A 17199-nucleotide genomic window follows, 5' to 3' on the forward strand; every position below is an offset into this window, starting at 1 on the left:
AATGTTCTGCCAAAAATGTAGTGAACATTCGGCAAAAATATTTAACAAAGTTGTTGTAAGTGATTACATAACAGATGCAAATGCTGTGTAACTGTTTGAATGGGAAATCAAATCACTGACCATGCTTAGTCAGACAGACAGACAGACAGACAGACAGACAGACAGACAGACAGACAGACAGAGGAGCTAGATCCTAGATCCTAGAAGGACGAGAGAGTTGGACAGATGTGGCGTCTCTGTAATGAATGAATCAGCAGCTTGATATACAAAGAAAAGCGCACCTTTTAAGGCAAGGGCGTGATGTCAGTTACAGCTGGCTATCGTCCACACACTGCCTCCCGCTCAGGACCCACTCAGGAGAATTCCACCGAGAGGAGAGAGAGAGAGAGAGAGAGAGAGAGAGAAAGAAAAAAGAAAACCTCCCCCGGGATAATTTCAGATATATTTAGCCAGCTTTATATAATGTGATATTCTCTGTGTGGGCAGGGAGCCATCAGGCGGGTATTAAAATCACAGGCACGCGGTGCAAAACTTTAGAAAAGGTCTCTGAGTTCTTCTCATGCCGAATAGGCGGTAAATGGGGTCTGTTAGGGAGAGAGAGGGAGAGGGAGAGAGAGAGAGAGAGAGGGAGAGAGAGAGAGGGAGAGAGAGAGAGAGGAGGAAGAGAGAGAGAGGGAGAGAGAGAGAGGGAGAGAGAGAGAGAAGGAGGAAGAGAGAGAGAGGGAGAGAGAGAAGGCGCTGAGGAGGAAATTAAGTACGTTTCCCCTCCGCGTGTGCGTCGGGGCCGGGCCCGCGTCTGCCCCGCCGCACAAGAGAGCACAGCCAAAAAAGGAATGAAACCACTCCGGACCGCTGTAGGCTCCGGGAGCTGCCAAACTATTCCTGTAAAAGCAACTCTTTTTCGGCGGAGGCCTGAACAGGAGACCTAAAGGGGGAGGGGGGTAAAGGAAAATGTACAGCAAGCAGCAGCAGCAGCAGACAGACACACACCAGAGACAAAGAATCCAGGACAGATCATCCCCACTCTCGTGCTCTTGTGATCAGTGTGACCCCGCCCCCCCCCCCCCCCCCCCCCTCAATTCATCCACCACCCTTCCCACAACACACACACACCACCCGCGAGCGAAGCTACGAGTCGTGACAGATCGAGAGTGATTGCGTTAGGCTCTATCGAAATAATGACTGTTTGTTTGGGCACACTGGATGCTCCACAGGGGGGCCAGGAGGGGGGGGTGGTGTTGGAACACACCGAAAATAAACTGGCTAGGAATAGGCCAATCACTCAGCCCTGATTCTGGCTCATGCGCTTGGACGCGTCTGTTCCTTAAAGCGTTCACCTCCTCGGTTTGATTGCGCGTCTGAACACGGAGTTATACTCCGCCACACATCGGTGTCGCACACCAACAATGGCCAATCGACAAGCTCACAGCGGTGGCGCGCTGCTTCGTGCTGTGAGCTTGCCGATCGGCTGTTGTCGGTGCGCGACACCACGTGCAAAAGGAAGTATATCTACAGTACTATATACTGTACGTATGTACTTAACTGTGAAAGAGAGACAGACAGACAGAGGATAATAAAGCTGGGGCGTTCCTCTGCATTCTCACAGATGAGAAATAGTAGGGAGAAAGGAAGGAGAGAAGAGTAAGGGAAAAAAAGAAAAGCCTCCACTGATTATTCCACATCTGGAAGAGATTTGGCGAAGTGAACTGGGTCCTTGTGGACTCCTGACGGCACACACCAGCTCGGATGTGTGTTCCTCGCACAGACACTGACATTAAAATGAACTAGATAGTTTATTGCTGCCTTCAACCTTTCCCAAAGACCCTTGTCATTCCACTACCAAGGACAAGGCCCTTAAACAAAGTTCACTTCTTCTCTCCACTGGTTCCCTGGAGGTAGTGGTCCTTTTTTAAAACCCTCCTGGGTTTTTTAAAAGTCACTAACAGTGGGAGACGCGTATCTCCCACACACGGATGTAAAAGAGGCCGGATACAGTAGTGCGTGGACCGTGTAATCGCAATGTCCCCGCTTCGATTCCGACTGGAGACCTGCCTTGCCATGTCTCTCCCTATATCATTCCCTCTCCCCGTTTCTCTCTCCGTTCTCTGCTCTTGCTCAATTTCCTGTCTCTCTAGACTGTCGTGTGAGAAAAAAGGCACCAAAGTGCCTAAAAGTGCCTTTAAAATTATACAGATGTTTGTATTAAGATCTTGGTCAAAGTGATGCAACACAACGTTGTCTTACTGTTCGAACATCCCAGCGCGTTCTGAATGCTGTGTGAGCAACATATCGGTCACACCTCTACTGTAAGTACACTGTCGTGCGATGGTGTTGCAGGCCAGAAGTGACTGATCTACAAGCGGCAGTGGCTCAGGGGTAGAGTGGCTGCTTGGCAACCGGAAGGTTGCCAGTTCGATCCTGGGCTCCACCAGAGTTAGTGTCGAACTGTCCTTGAGCAAGACATTGAACCCCTAATTGCTCCCGATGTGCAGTTTGGTGCCTTGCATGGTTTCCTCCACCGTGTGTGTGAATGGGTGAATGTAATCCACAATCTATGTAAAGCGCCTTGGATAAAGGCGCTATATAAATGCACCATTTAGCATTTATTTACCATTCCTAAAGCATCGCATCGTCGTGGCCTCGAAGATTGGTTATTTCCACCATGCGACAAAATACAAATCAGGCTTTATTGTTAATTACGTTCGATGAACTTGGACCAAACAACGGTGTCAGAGACATCTGTATGTACTTCAACAGCTTGGGGAGTCCGTGGAGAACACAGTGGCACCGACCGACCTGTTTCCTCCTGTTATTGAACATATCTCCATCCCCTGATGTGTTGTCGACAGGCCAGGCCTTTTAACAAGTCTTTGTTAAGCAGTGGAAGGCTGATAGCATATCAGACCGTGCTCCTGGCGCAGCCGTTTCCTTCCCAGAACACACACGCACACGCATACACACACACACACACGCACACACACACACACGCACACACACACACACACGCACACACACACACACACACACACACACACACACACACACACACACACACACACACACACACACACACACACACACCATTCCTGGCCACACCCCGCATTCCCCATAGTCTAACCTGAGAACTCGTCGGTTATCAACCCTGCAAGCACAGAAAAACACCCAACACATTAATTCCCGTTCAACACCACCTGTATCCATCCGTATCCCCACTGCAGGAAAACCACTTTGTAAACTCAGGCTAGTAAGCGTCTACACCAGTGGGTTCCCTGCCTTTTTTGGATCAGGTCCCACTTGAAAATGTCTAAAGCATTTGCGGCCCACCCGTCTGACCGCTTAAAAGGGATATTTCACTTTCAAAAGAATGTTTGGTCATTTTATCGTGTACTCAGGCTTTTGTGAGCCCCCCCAGTTTTTAAGTTGCTTGACTCAGCATTTAGATGTTTGATATTCATTTTGTCAGATACGCCCCCCTTCCTATACAAACCCATTGCAACTTCAAACTCCATTTTAGATCAATCAATCAATTGTGTTCCCGGCAATGGACCGAACGTAGCATACGTCCTAACATGACCTTTAACTACTCGAGTATTGACTTTGAATATGACGACTTTAGACTCGACAACGAAACTTTGCTCGACTTTAACGCCAATGACTCGTGGCTTGACGCGACTTGCAAAACAACAACTTAATCGTCCCTGCCAGTGGTGCGCCGGGCTCCTCTGACTGGCAGAAGGAGCGCTCCCATTGGCTGGGTGACGTCCCTGACGGTGGTGTTGTGACAGCATGTGTTGGATATAGGCACTGCGGGCTGCTTGTGTGACAGCCTCAAATTAGAGACAGACAGACTGCCTGCTTTCTTTACAGTTTTTTTAACAGCGTGTCTCATATTTGTCGGAGGAGGCCTTATCTGCCCCCAGCAGCCATATAATAAGTAGAGTTACGATTGTGTGTGTGTGTGTGTGTGTGTGTGTGTGTGTGTGTGTGTGCGTGTGCGTGTGCGTGTGTTTGTGTGTGTACATGTGTGCGGGCGCGTGTTTGATTAGAAGAGGCGTACAGACCTCATAAAGTACTTTTGTTTTAATTAAACTCTGAGAGAGAGAGAAATGGACTCTATTAACGCTCATATAGTTCAGCTGTGTGACTCCCCCCCAACCCCACACCCCTAGCAGTGATGATCAGAGAGCCTGCAGACAGTAAAAAGTTCCTCATCATGGTCTCTGTGTGGCCTGTGTGAGTCACACTGAGCATATACTGTGTGATCTGCCTGTGTGTGTGAATGTGTGTGTGGATTTAAAGCACATCTTTATTATGTGCTTGAAGTCTCTCTGCAGGGGACGTGGGGTGGGTGGTTGGGGGCATCTGTGCTTTGAACGGAATGACTGTTTCAACCTTTCAACCTTGTCCCATTTAACCACTTACACTTACCCTGTCGGGTGAAAATAGCCAATCTATAACGTCACAATGCGTCACATCGCAACCTGTTAAAAACTTGTCGATTTTCCCCCCCAAAATGTGGGAACAAAAAATGTGAAAGTGACACATTTTAGGTTTTTGAAAATAATAATACCGGCAATTTTCGATTCATATTTATTAAATAATAATATGCCCAAAATAAGAAGGCCAGGTTGTAAGCGGTTAAATGCATTCCTTTGGCATTCAATGTTCCATGCGGTCTCAATGACCATAGGCTGCGTGTAATTTAGATTTTACTAATAGATTTATTAGATGTTTTTTTCTCAGATGACTATTTCTATGCATTTGATGTATTGATGTATGTACCGTGCTAATTGTAAATCACTCTGGATTACGAGCGTCTGCTAAATGCCTAATTAGTAAAATGTCTTCTTTCCGTCCTGACAGGAACTCCTTCCAGCTGAAGCAGCTCCACGACCAGATCCTGCAGGAGGTGCTGGAAGCAGCCACATCCAACTGGCAGCAGCCGCCACCGGAGCCCCAGGAGCCCCAGGAGCCGCAGCACCAGCCGCCGCCGCAAGACGAGCAGGAAGTCCCGCCTCCAGCGCCGCCCCTGCCGCTGCCGCCACCCGAGGAGGAGGAGCCCCAACGGGAAGTAACCTCGACCTCCTCGCCCGCCACTCCGCCCTCTCCTCCTCTCCCTCCTCCCCCCTCCTTCCAGGAGCTGGAGAGCAGCAGTGCAGCCATGACCAGCACCTTCAACTACGCCCGGCCCAAGCAGTTCATCGCTGCCGCCCAGAGCGGCGGCGGCTCCGGCCTGTCGTCTCCTCTCTCCCCGGCCTCGGCCCACAAGCCCTTCAGCCGCGTGGCGCTGCCGCCCTTCACCAGGACGCCCAGCACCGAGTCGTCAAACCCTGGCTCGCCCTCCTTCCCGCCGCCACCTCCGCCCTTCCTCAGCCCCGCCCACGGCCTGTCCTCCCCGTCGGGCCCCGGCGCCCCCAACGACTTCCCTCCTCCCCCTCCTCCTCCCCCTCCTCCTCCTCCGCCCTCTCTTCCCGCCGTGTCTCCGGCTCGCTCCGACAGCTCCTTCTTCTCCTCCTCGCCCTTCACCTCCGTGCCGTCGTCTCCGGCCGGCAGCTTCCTGACGTCCGTGCTGCCCTCCTCCACCACGCCCTCCTCCTCCGCCCCGGGGAGTCCCACGGTCAACGCCCTGGGCCTGCCCAAAGGCAACGGCACTGTGTAAGTACCTAACTATTAACTATACTCTAAACCTATTGATCTGGAAGTACCTAACTGACTATACACTTCCCCTATTGGTCTGGAAGTAGCTAACTGACTATACACTTCCCCTATTGGTCTGGAAGTAGCTAACTGACTATACACTTCCCCTATTGGTCTGGAAGTAGCTAACTGACTACACACTTCACCTATTGGTCTGGAAGTACCTAACTGACTATACACTTCACCTATTAGTCTGGAAGTACCTAACTGACTACACACTTCACCTATTGGTCTGGAAGTACCTAACTGACTATACACTTCACCTATTGGTCTGGTACCTAACTGACTATACACTTCACCTATTGGTCTGGAAGTACCTAACTGACTATACACTTCACCTATTGATCTGGTACCTAACTGACTATACACTTCACCTATTGGTCTGGAAGTACCTAACTGACTATACACTTCACCTATTGGTCTGGTACCTAACTGACTATACACTTCACCTATTGGTCTGGAAGTACCTAACTGACTATACACTTCCCCTATTGGTCTGGAAGTAGCTAACTGACTATACACTTCACCTATTGGTCTGGAAGTAGCTAACTGACTACACACTTCACCTATTGGTCTTGAAGTACCTAACTGACTATACACTTCACCTATTGGTCTTGAAGTACCTAACTGACTATACACTTCACCTATTGGTCTGGAAGTACCTAACTGACTATACACTTCACCTATTGATCTGGTACCTAACTGACTATACACTTCACCTATTGGTCTGGAAGTACCTAACTGACTATACACTTCCCCTATTGGTCTGGAAGTAGCTAACTGACTATACACTTCACCTATTGGTCTGGAAGTACCTAACTGACTACACACTTTACCTATTGGTCTGGAAGGGCACCGTGTAAGTACCTAACTAACTAAGTAGGCCTACTTCACCTATTAGCACGATTTTTACAGATCTAGCAATTCAACTCAACTTTATAATAGCGTCAAATCACAACAAGTGGTCTCAAGACACTTTACACAATAGAGCAGAGACGCCAACATTCTCCCAATACAACACAACGGCTTAGCGGATGAAGTCCTATGACTATCGTTTGACCGAGACGTTCATGAGTCCATATATGTTGGGTTAGGTAACATGCAGTGCAGTGTGTGTGTGTACATTAAGGGGTGACAGTGTGCGTTAGGTAACATGCAGTGCAGTGTGTGTGTACATTAAGGGGTGACAGTGTGTTGTTCCCCTTCAGACAGAGAGCCCTGCTGGGCAGGGGGTTCCGCTGGAGGCCGGAGCTCTGCTCCTGGATGCAACAAGACATGTTTACATTCTTTACACACAGCATGTTTATAGGAGCCGGCATAGTGAAGAGGGCCTTCTGAACACCACACACACACACACACACACACACACACACACACACACACACACACACACACACACACACACACACACACACACACACACACACACACACACACACACACACACGTGCGTGCGTGCGTCCGTGTGTGCCGCGAGGTGCTTAGCCCTCAAATCACAGCTATGTTTTTTTATGTAAGTTAAAATAAACATTCCGCCATATGTTTCAGACTGTACGGCGGGTGGGGGGGTTCACCTCTAGAATGCTACAGCACTTCTTAGAAACCATATATTATGCACCTCCAACGTAACCCTGGACCCTGCAGCGTCCTATGGGGGGCACCGTTCAGTTGATGTAAACCCCCCACACCCCCCAGATGTTTAGCTAGCCAGTCAGTGAGCTGCAGATAGCAGATCTGCCTGTGGATTATCTGCTGACGGCTGCCTTGCAGATTCAAGAGGAAAAACAATTGCGCGTTTCGCTGTCACGATAGTTTACCCGCCTCCTTCAAGGGCATTACACTTCTCTCTCTCTCTCTCTCTCTCTCTTGGCCGTAAATATCCGATCTACAAGCTCATAGCGCGCGCTGAGCATGTAGATCGGCTATTCCCGGCGCAAAACGAAGTATAAAGGGCCGTTCACGTCAAGCACAATAATCATTGATAAATACGGTGTATTTTATTGGCATCAATTTAAAAGAAAACAGTGCGTCTTAAAAGTGCCAACATGGATCATCGGTTCACCATTGTCTCCGTTGTAGTTGTGCTGTGGACACTTGCCAGACACTTGACTTTGAGTGATAAAACTATATCTTTATGGATATTAAAGTCATAGCTCTAGTTATGTTTGGAGTGAAAGGCCCTTAAATCAAGTCCCTCACTCACTCAACTCTCTCCCCTGTTCTCCCCCCCCCCCCCCCCCCCCCCCCCCCCCACACACACACGCTTGTCCTAGCATTCCAGCACGAGGGCAGGGAGATAAGGAGAGTCTGTATGGAATGTCAGAGCTGGACGTTGAGCCTGATAAGGACCTAATGAGAGAGCAACTAGACACAGGAGATCAGGAGGGGAGGTAGAGGGAGGGGGTCTGCCGACGTGTTGAGGAGGGGCCCTGTCACAGATGAAGACGGAATCTGTTTCCTTTCATGTTTTGTTTTTGTCGCTGAATTACTCTTTTTAAAGGGATTTTGGGGGTGAACTCACCCCCAAAATGTTTTTCTTTTCCTATCAATTACACATCATTTACATGAAGCATTGAATTCATAGTTTGTTAGTTTTTTTTTGGTGCATTCCTATGCCAATAATGTGATGATAATAATAAAGTCTAGGCGCCGTTTACAATGCGACAGTCTTTGGAGAAAACGGCATAATGAAATGTCAGATATGCCGTCCATTTTGACGACAACAGCGTTTTTGGGGGTTGAATCCGCAACAAAGTGAAACCACCTTTCAGAGTGTAAATCTTTGAAGACGCTTCGCCTCGAGTCTTCATGTAAATGGTGAAAACGTGTGATGTCGTGACTCACGTCGCCTCGCCGTGCAGAGCCTGGAGCCACGTTGCATTGGCGAATGTAAACAAACAGATGTACATGGCATGCACACTACAGCGTTTTCAAGCACCGATGCGTCTGTTCTGATGGTTGCCGTCTAAAGTGAACAGAATGAACATGGTCTTACCATACTAACTGTAGCCCTGGTGGCCGTGTCTCCCGTCCAGCAGAGCATTCCCCCAGAGGAAGTCGTCGGTCACCCGGACCCCGCGGCTCACCTCCGACTCGGACATCCAGGGCACCAAGGACGCCGTCATCCAGGACCTGGAGAGGAAGCTGCGCTTCAAGGAGGAGCGCGTCAGCAACGGACAGCAGGTCTGCACACTGTCTCTTTTTAGGTGTATTTGTGTGTTTGGAGTGTGTGTGTATTTCTTCTTAAATTACGACAGCGTGTGTTGGTAGGTAATTTAGAGAACGAGCGTGTTTAGTAACACATCGTTAACCCCAATTAACCGCAAGCCTCATCCAGCCCCAGTGACCTATTTGAACCCCCCACCCACTACACAGGCGCCTTTATAACGCTAACCAATGCTTTCATTACACTCATCCTTTCTTAAAATCAACATGTCACTTTGGGCAGAGCAGGTTCTCAAACATTCTCATGTCAACGACCCCCCAAATTGGAAATGTATTTTGGCCGCGGACCCCCCCCATCTGAAAACGATTTTGTGCTGGGGGGTGGAACCGCCATGACAGAAACTGTGTCAACATTTGTTACATGTTTCCAAAATAGTCAATTGACTATTTTGGAAAAGGAATCTAGGCCTTACTGTTCCTCATTTTGCTGGGGAAGCCCTGGATCCCACCCAAGGACCCTTGCAGGACCACACTCTGAGAACCGCTGTCGTAGAGGTTCACGTTGTGTACCTTGCCATGATATACAGACAGTTCCGGTAATCAGAATATTGGCAAGATATCTTCAGTAGTTGCTTCATTGACAAAAACAAAAAGAAAAAGTATAAACCAAAGTGCATGTTTCCTCATTCATTGTGAAACTGCTCTCAAAGTTTTAGCACATAAACATAAATTTAAACAACGCAGATTCTGCAAAACCTGACAGCATGGTCCAGGGCCAAACATACATCATTAATTTGGGGGTCCTTGAGATGAAAAAGTTTGAGAACCACAGATTTAATCCGTTCATCAGACTTGATCCCATCCCTAATCGTCAGGTTAACTAGTTGACTGTGTGTAACGTGTGAGTGTTGAGTGTGTGTGTGTGTGTGTGTGTGTGTGTGTGTGTGTGTGTGTGTGTGTGTGTGTGTGTGTGTGTGTGTGTGTGTGTGTGTGTGTGTGTGTGTGTCGTGGGCACTCACACACTAAGCCGTCGGACATTAACCCATTAATGCCTGCTTCCAGAGGTTAACCTATGAGGAGAAGATGGCTCGCCGGCTCCTGGGAGCCGACAACGCAGCCACTGTGCTAAACACACAGGACACTGAGGAGGAGACCACCACACAGGTACGCAAAGGGTTAACCACCTGTGGGACGCGCACACACACACACACACACACACACACACACACACACACACACACACACACACACACACACACACACAACAGGGGGTCCGGGACCCCTAGGGGGTCCTCAGAGTTACTACAGGGGGTCCTCCAAATGTTTGAGTGATAGAAAGTTTTTCTCCTTTTTTATATTAACCACTTGAACCCTAGCGTCCATATTCGGAGAACTTTAGCCAAAAATATCCGATCTTGTAGATCAGCTATTTAGCAAAGAGCTTGTAGAGGGGTGTAGAGGGGAAAAAGAGCAGACTAAGACCGTTCAAGTGGTTAAATATCTGAAAACACAAATTGACATGAATCCAAAATACACTGATGATTGTGCCGTCAAACGATGAAACCATATGGAATCTATGATAAGGTTGTGGGGGGTCCCTGCTTCATCTCTCTCTCAACGAAGGGGTCCTTGGCCTGAAAACATTGAAGACCCCTACTCTAGTCTTAGAGAACTGGACTAGAGTTACATCTGTACTTTGACCACTTTTTCCCTCTACACCAAATCTCAAATCAGATCTACAAGCTCACAACATTATGTCACAATGTTCCCCACCAGGATAGGCATGTTCAAGTGTCTTTATTTGGATTTTTGGGTCGAAATCCAAATGTCAAAATACAATGCAAGATCTTGATCACAATTGTCTGTGTAAGCCTAGACATAGGCAGACACAAAGTTATGGACTGTAGGTGAGTATTTTCTATATAAAATGATAGCAATAACAAAGAACAATATTTGACTACCGGTAAGCGGTAGTAGTTTTACCCTTCTTTTAGTCAGTCCAACGCACAGACACATACACTTACAGTTTATAAAGGCACAGAACATTCTATATAGTACCACTAATGTAGTGGTCCTCAAAGTGGGGTCCGGGGACCCCCAGAGGTACTTGATGGGGTTCCAGGGGGTCTCCATGCAGCATCACTTTAAACCTACAGTATCGGCAATAAAAGAACAAAATACTTTTGAAACATTTTAACAACATGAATCTTGTATGGGGGTTCCTGGCACAAAATATTTTCAGATGTGGGTCTGCGGCCAAATTCATATACATTTCCTTGACATGTTTGAGAACCTTTGAGAAGCCCCTGCACTATAGCGTGCACAGCCTGAGCCGCCGTCGCGTCCCCACCGTTGCATACAAAACATTCCTATCTAATGAGACCCCACCTCTAAAAACAGCCCGGTCCAACTTTTTCCGAACCCCCCGTTGGAAAAGGGCTTTCTGGAGCAGCAGTGTGTTATGAAAGCCGGGATGTAAACACAGTAAAAGCCGGTCCCTCCAGAGCCCTCCCATAAAAAGCACTGTTTATGAACACTGGCAGGGAAACCGCAGCGGCGCTCTTACACGAGCGCCAGGGAGCGGTGCTCTTTGAAGGCTGCTTGTAGCGATTTGTCCCCCTCTGAAACCACTCCACTGCCACGGAGAGGTGGCAGCCAGTGAGTGGCAGACCTGTGTGCCACCTGCATCGCTTATTTCCTTGGTTCTCAAACCTTTTCACGCCAAGGAACCCTCAAAATGACATGTGCCAGGGATCCCCAGAACGGAAGATTTGTGTTGAAAAAAGTTTCAAAATTATTCAAATTATTCAAAATTCACAGTTGTAAAATGTTGTAATAGCCTACATTAGGTATAAAATAGGGTTAGTGGTTACAGGGATGTTATTGTACATTAACTAATTCACTGTAGCTGGGAACCCCCCGGAACTTTTATGAGCTACCCGGCATTCAACATATCAAGAGTCAATCCCCACTCGGCCAGGGGAGATATTGCATTCGTGAGCTTTAGGCGTACTGTACTAGTTATATTGTATTATATTGTATAACATACTCTTAACTCTACCATTACAGATTGGACATTTTATTCAATAACCAAATGATCCCTAAATAGCAATCCTATTCAGGAGAAGTCATGATATGCAAACATTTAGCAAATTGTGAAGTGGGCGGTGCTATTTGTGAGTTAATTTCATCAAGCGTCCCGCTAGCCAATCACAGCGTGTCCTGCGAAGCTTGGCCAATGGAACGCTGGGCAAAGTGGGCATACAACAAACCTTGAGCTGTTTGTGCCAAGATGTAGGCCATATCTAGGCCAGATGTACTTTAGGGCCCAGACTTTCTTTTGGGAACCGGACAAAGCGAGATGTTGGAGCTCAGCTCCTTCCAGGAGCACCGCTCAAAAATAGACGAATGTTTGGAGAAAAAATAGCAGATTTACAAGTCGCGTTGCAACGCATTGTGAGTTGGAAGATCAGCCATTTATGGGGAAAAGATCTGGTGTAGAGGGGAAAAAGCATGATGGAACCTATAATGAAGTACAGGTATAAAGGGTTTAAGTGGCAAAAAAAATAAGCAGCTCTAAGTACGTCTTTTAGGAGATTGAGCACTGCTGTTTTCCTTTACACAACCAGAGTCTGACATGGTTGTCAGTGCTGTAAAATAAATGTTGACTTTAGAGTGGAAAGTCAAACAGAATGTTAATGAATGTGAACAGTAAATAGACACGCTGAGGAGAGAGAGCCCAGGGTTTCTGGTGATGCTGCCCGCTGCGTTGGCCCGCCAGGCTGGCGTGCTGACTGGCTCTAAAGCTCTGCTGCACTGCAAACACATGTTATCTTGTATCTGTAAAGGGGTTGGGAACAGTGTTGATTTTGTCGACTAAAACTATGACGAAAAATGTTTGTCGACTGACGAAAACTAAATAAAAACGAAATAAAAACTAAGTTGTGATGACTAAAACTGAGACTAAATATATTGACAATTTCGTCAATAAAATAAAAACTAGACTAAAATGTTGGGGAGGGACTAAAATGTTGGGGAGAAGAGAGTCATTTTACGTTTGGTTGCTCTCCTATGTTGCGTGCTGAAAATAGCCGATCTACAAGCTCACAACGCGTCGCGCTGCGACGCGTTGTGAGCTTGTAGATCTGCTATTTTCAGCAACTAAGTGTGAAATCAGTCATTACGATGCCATCATGGCCTGCCAAAAATACATTTCAGTTCACTAAATCAACTGTAGATTTAGTCGCCTAAAATCTGAATGATATTCAGTCAACTAAAACTAGACTAAAACTAAAACTTTTCAGGTGACTAAATTATGACTAAAACTAAAAGACATTTTATTCAAAAGACTATGACTAAAACTAAATCAAAATTTGCTGTCAAAAACAACACTGGTTGGGAAGCCCTGCTCTACTGCATGGCATGGCCCTGGGCCTGCTAATGTGTGAGGCATACATACTGCAGCAGTGCCAATGGAGGATGCAACTGTGCCTGTGTGCAATAATACTAACTCTGAGGGCTCTATTTTGATTGTCTTAAGTACCAGCTCTTATGCCTTAACTTAAAGGCCTGTCCGACCACCAAACCTTTCGTCGGAAAGGTCCGGTTCAACTACAAAATGACGTCAGTCGCATCTTCTGAAAAGCATTACCCTGAATTAGAGTTCGGAAAGCTGCACGTCGGAAAGTCGGAACTCTCTGACGAAAGGTTCGGTGGTCGGAGACAGTATGGACAGGCCTTTAAGTTAAGGCATAAGAGCTGGTACTTAAGACAATCAAAATACAGCCCTCTGAGAGTGTTTGGTTACATTTGCACACTCTCTGAGTTACGAAGGCTATGGTACGAAACAGGTAAGATGACAAAAGGCACTGTAAGGAAAAACACAGAAGTCCAGAACACATGATCAGACCTTCTCCATTGTTCTATCTCCTAACAGGAAGGCACGTCTCCTGACAGTGAATCTGTCCCTCAAAAGGTTATTCAGACCATCATATACTTTCTTTCTTGGGGGTTTTCCCCATTTACTCATTACCCAATGTGTGGTGGTAACAATAAGAGTGGGCACCTCGATGTAAAAATGGCTATTTGGTCCAAAATGTAAAAGAGAAAATAATTGGAAGGCTTATAATGTTTACATGATTAGAAAATGATTGAACATTTGGCAATTAAGGTATGATATTTCTTCAATTGTAACAAAACCTCTATATGTTCAACTCATGTATACTTTACATTACTTAAGACCATTTTTCAAAGATTGCATTTTCTAACATTTTGGACAAAACCTCATCGAGGTGCCCACTCTTCCTTAGTGCCCACTCTTCTTGTAGCCTGTGTGGTCACTCATCACATGCGGGTGCCGTCAATCACACACTGTCTTCACCGTAACAGTAGAGTTCACTTTCACTCGTGGTGCCAGGATCAGGGCGAGGAGGCGTGAGCCTGATAAGGGAGCTGGTGGCAAACAGGGAGGGAAACGATAAGGAACTCCTTCCAAGGATTAACCCATTCAGAACGGGTATACACATTATTGTGTATCATTATTTTATGCTTTAACTATTGAAAAATAGCAGATATACAAGCTCACAGTGCCGCGCTGCGAGCTTGTAGATCTGCTATTTTTGAAAAATCGTGAAAATTTGAATTTTGACCCGATTCTATAAGTGTCTTTTGAATCCTTCTAAGGTTTTTTGAAAAACCTACTGTATGTTTCTATGTCAGCAATCTGGATAGCCATCGTCAAAGAAAAGGTCCTTTTCACTTAAATGGAGCTCAGTCTGTTCTTGAGAGACTACTATGTCAGTGGTTCTCAAACCTTTTCATGTGAAGGACCCCCAAAATGATATTTATTTGGCCACGGACCCCCAGCTCAAAATATTTAGTTCCGGGCACCACCCAGAAGCAAAATTTGAGTTACAAACGTTCGCTTTAAAAATACATATATTCAAAGATTTGCACACATTTTCACGACTTTTTCAAAAATAGCAGATCTACAAGCTCGCAGCGTGGCACTCGGTGCCGCTTGTGTATCTGCTATTTTTCACTGGTTAAAGCATTTAATAATTCTAGGTCTAAATGGGTTTTAAACGTGGATTAAGTCTTGTATATTTGCCGTGCATTGTCCGTGCCTGCGGCATAACTTTGGATCAGATTGCTTCAGACACTGTCGCATGTAACGCGGCGGTTGCTGCACCAGTAAAAACACAAAAAGTGGTGATGTAGGCTTCCAGTGAGGGATGGAAAGAACCATGGCATGCTCACTGTTTTAATGTCACCGTTTCAGGGAGCACAGTGTGTTTGCTCACGTAGCCTAAACACAATCTCCACTTGTCACTGCCTGCGCCCTGCATGCTGCACACACTGTCGATGTTCAGAAGATTGTGACGAATTATTCAGTCATCAGAAGGTGCAAGAAGCCATACTGAAAAGAGACGATCTTCAAGCTCAGCACGTCGCCTTGTATAAATGAATAAACCAAGCATAAATAAATCACCCTATATATGGTGTGCATACTGTATATACGCACACCGTTGTAGGCCCACTATTCAACTTTTGAAAAGAAGTTGCCTGAAGTCAGAAAGACAGACCTTTAAGTTACAGATCCAAAAAAAATCACATCCAGTGTGAAGTGAGCAGTGCTTTTGTGTGTTCATTTCATTAATCGTCCTGCGAATCTTGGCCAATGAGCCAAGTGTGGGACATACAAACAGGCAAAGCCAGATGTAGGAGTGGTTAGCGCCCCTCAAAAAAGTACTGTAAGATATAGGAATAATATCACAAAAAAGCGCTGTCAGTAATGGAAGTAACAGTTGCTTGCTGACATAGCAAGGCTAGATCAGAAGTTGGGGGGACTTCCACCCTGGCATGGCGAGGAGCCTCAGCTCGCGCAGCTGCGTCCACGGCCTGTCATTATACACGCCATGTGTCATCAGACCACAAGGCCCCGCCAGATGTTCCTTCTGCCTCAGCACAACGCCACCGATGAGAGATTGATGGAGGAGAGAGAGAGAGAGAGAGAGAGAGAGAGAGAGAGAGAGAGAGAGAGAGAGAGAGAGAGAGAGAGAGGAGGGAACAGGGAGAAAGTTGCTGCAGGTTGTGTGTGTGTGTGTGTGTGTGTGTGTGTGGTTGTGTGTGTGTGTGTGTGTGTGTGTGTGTGTGTGTGTGTGTGTGTGTGTGCGTGTGTCATCAGGAGCAGGGGTTTTCTGGGCTCATCGTCGACTCACCAGCAGCCATGATGAGTCAGTAAAGTCATTAAAGTCACCGCACGCTTTGGAATGTGCTCGCCTTGTCTCCACGTTCTCTTCAAATTAACGCGTTGGTCTGTTTGGTCATCCCGCATTGCTGTCGACGAAGAGCCATGGTTTTAACACTGTTTCCTCTGTCTGTCTCCTTCCTCTAGGAGTACAAGGTGTCTAGTTTCGAGCAGCGTCTGATCAGCGAGATAGAGTTCCGCCTGGAGCGCTCCCCAGTGGAGGAGTCGGACGACGACGTGCAGCACGACGAGGACTCCCCCGGCCAGGGGGTGGCGCCCTCCTTCGACCAGAAGCTCAAGCACTACAAGGTGTTCGAGGGCATGCCGGTCACCTTCTCCTGCAAGGTCCACGGGGAGCCCAAAGCAAAGGTACCGCAGCAGCACACTGAGCACAGAACTGCCGGTGACACAAGCCATGACACGACCAGTCCACGGATCGTTGTCAATATTGGGTCGTGCAGCAGTTAATTGGACTGAATCGATTGAATTGATTATGAAACATAATCGACTATTGAAAGTAATTTGTCGATAATCGATTGAAGAACCGATTAATAACCGATCACTCGTTTGGGCATGTTATTGTAAGTGAAAAGTTTCGAAAGGTTAGAAAATAGCCAATTCTACGAGCTCACAACGTTGTGAGCTTGCAGACCGGCTATTTTCATTCAGAGGCGATATCGTAATGGGTGAAAATTCAGTGAAATGAGCTGATCTACAAGCTCACAATGCGTCGAAGTCGAAGAGCAGTGAGAAAGGGGAGGGCTTAATCACCCTGTGAACCATAGTATGCCTATTTTGAGCATACTGTAAAAATAGGTGAACATTGAGTGAAAATTGCAGAGTAAACCAAGTACAGACCTGGGAAGGACGCGTAGCGTTGTTCCGACATGCATTCGTCCGACGTAGCAGAGCAGCAGAGGGGGGAGGGGGGAGGAGAACACATGCTATTGGTCGGAGACTTGCGGTGACACAAGCCGCGCCCGCCCATCTGCCTACACGAACTGGTCCGCGTTAGCCTAGTGTGCCCCATTACTAACCCTATCTCTAACTGTACGCGTAGCCACGTAGTCAGAGTAATGTTGGGCTGA

The 17199-nt window shown here is 47.0% G+C and overlaps 1 protein-coding gene across 2 annotated transcripts in view; it reads left to right on the forward strand.

The window, feature by feature from the left end:
* Window positions 1-17199, forward strand: part of palld (palladin, cytoskeletal associated protein) — a 149167-nt gene that overhangs the window by 114632 nt on the left and 17336 nt on the right. For both annotated transcript variants that reach the window (XM_080736526.1, XM_080736527.1), the window contains exons 11-14: window positions 4864-5655; window positions 8733-8880; window positions 9925-10026; window positions 16259-16480. In XM_080736526.1, coding sequence (XP_080592652.1) covers window positions 4864-5655; window positions 8733-8880; window positions 9925-10026; window positions 16259-16480 — 1264 coding nt within the window. The remainder of the gene's footprint in view (window positions 1-4863; window positions 5656-8732; window positions 8881-9924; window positions 10027-16258; window positions 16481-17199) is intronic.

The sequence above is a fragment of the Nannobrachium achirus genome (genome assembly GCF_963921795.1).
Source record: "Nannobrachium achirus genome assembly, chromosome: 1".
Classification (NCBI taxonomy): Eukaryota; Metazoa; Chordata; class Actinopteri; order Myctophiformes; family Myctophidae; genus Nannobrachium; species Nannobrachium achirus.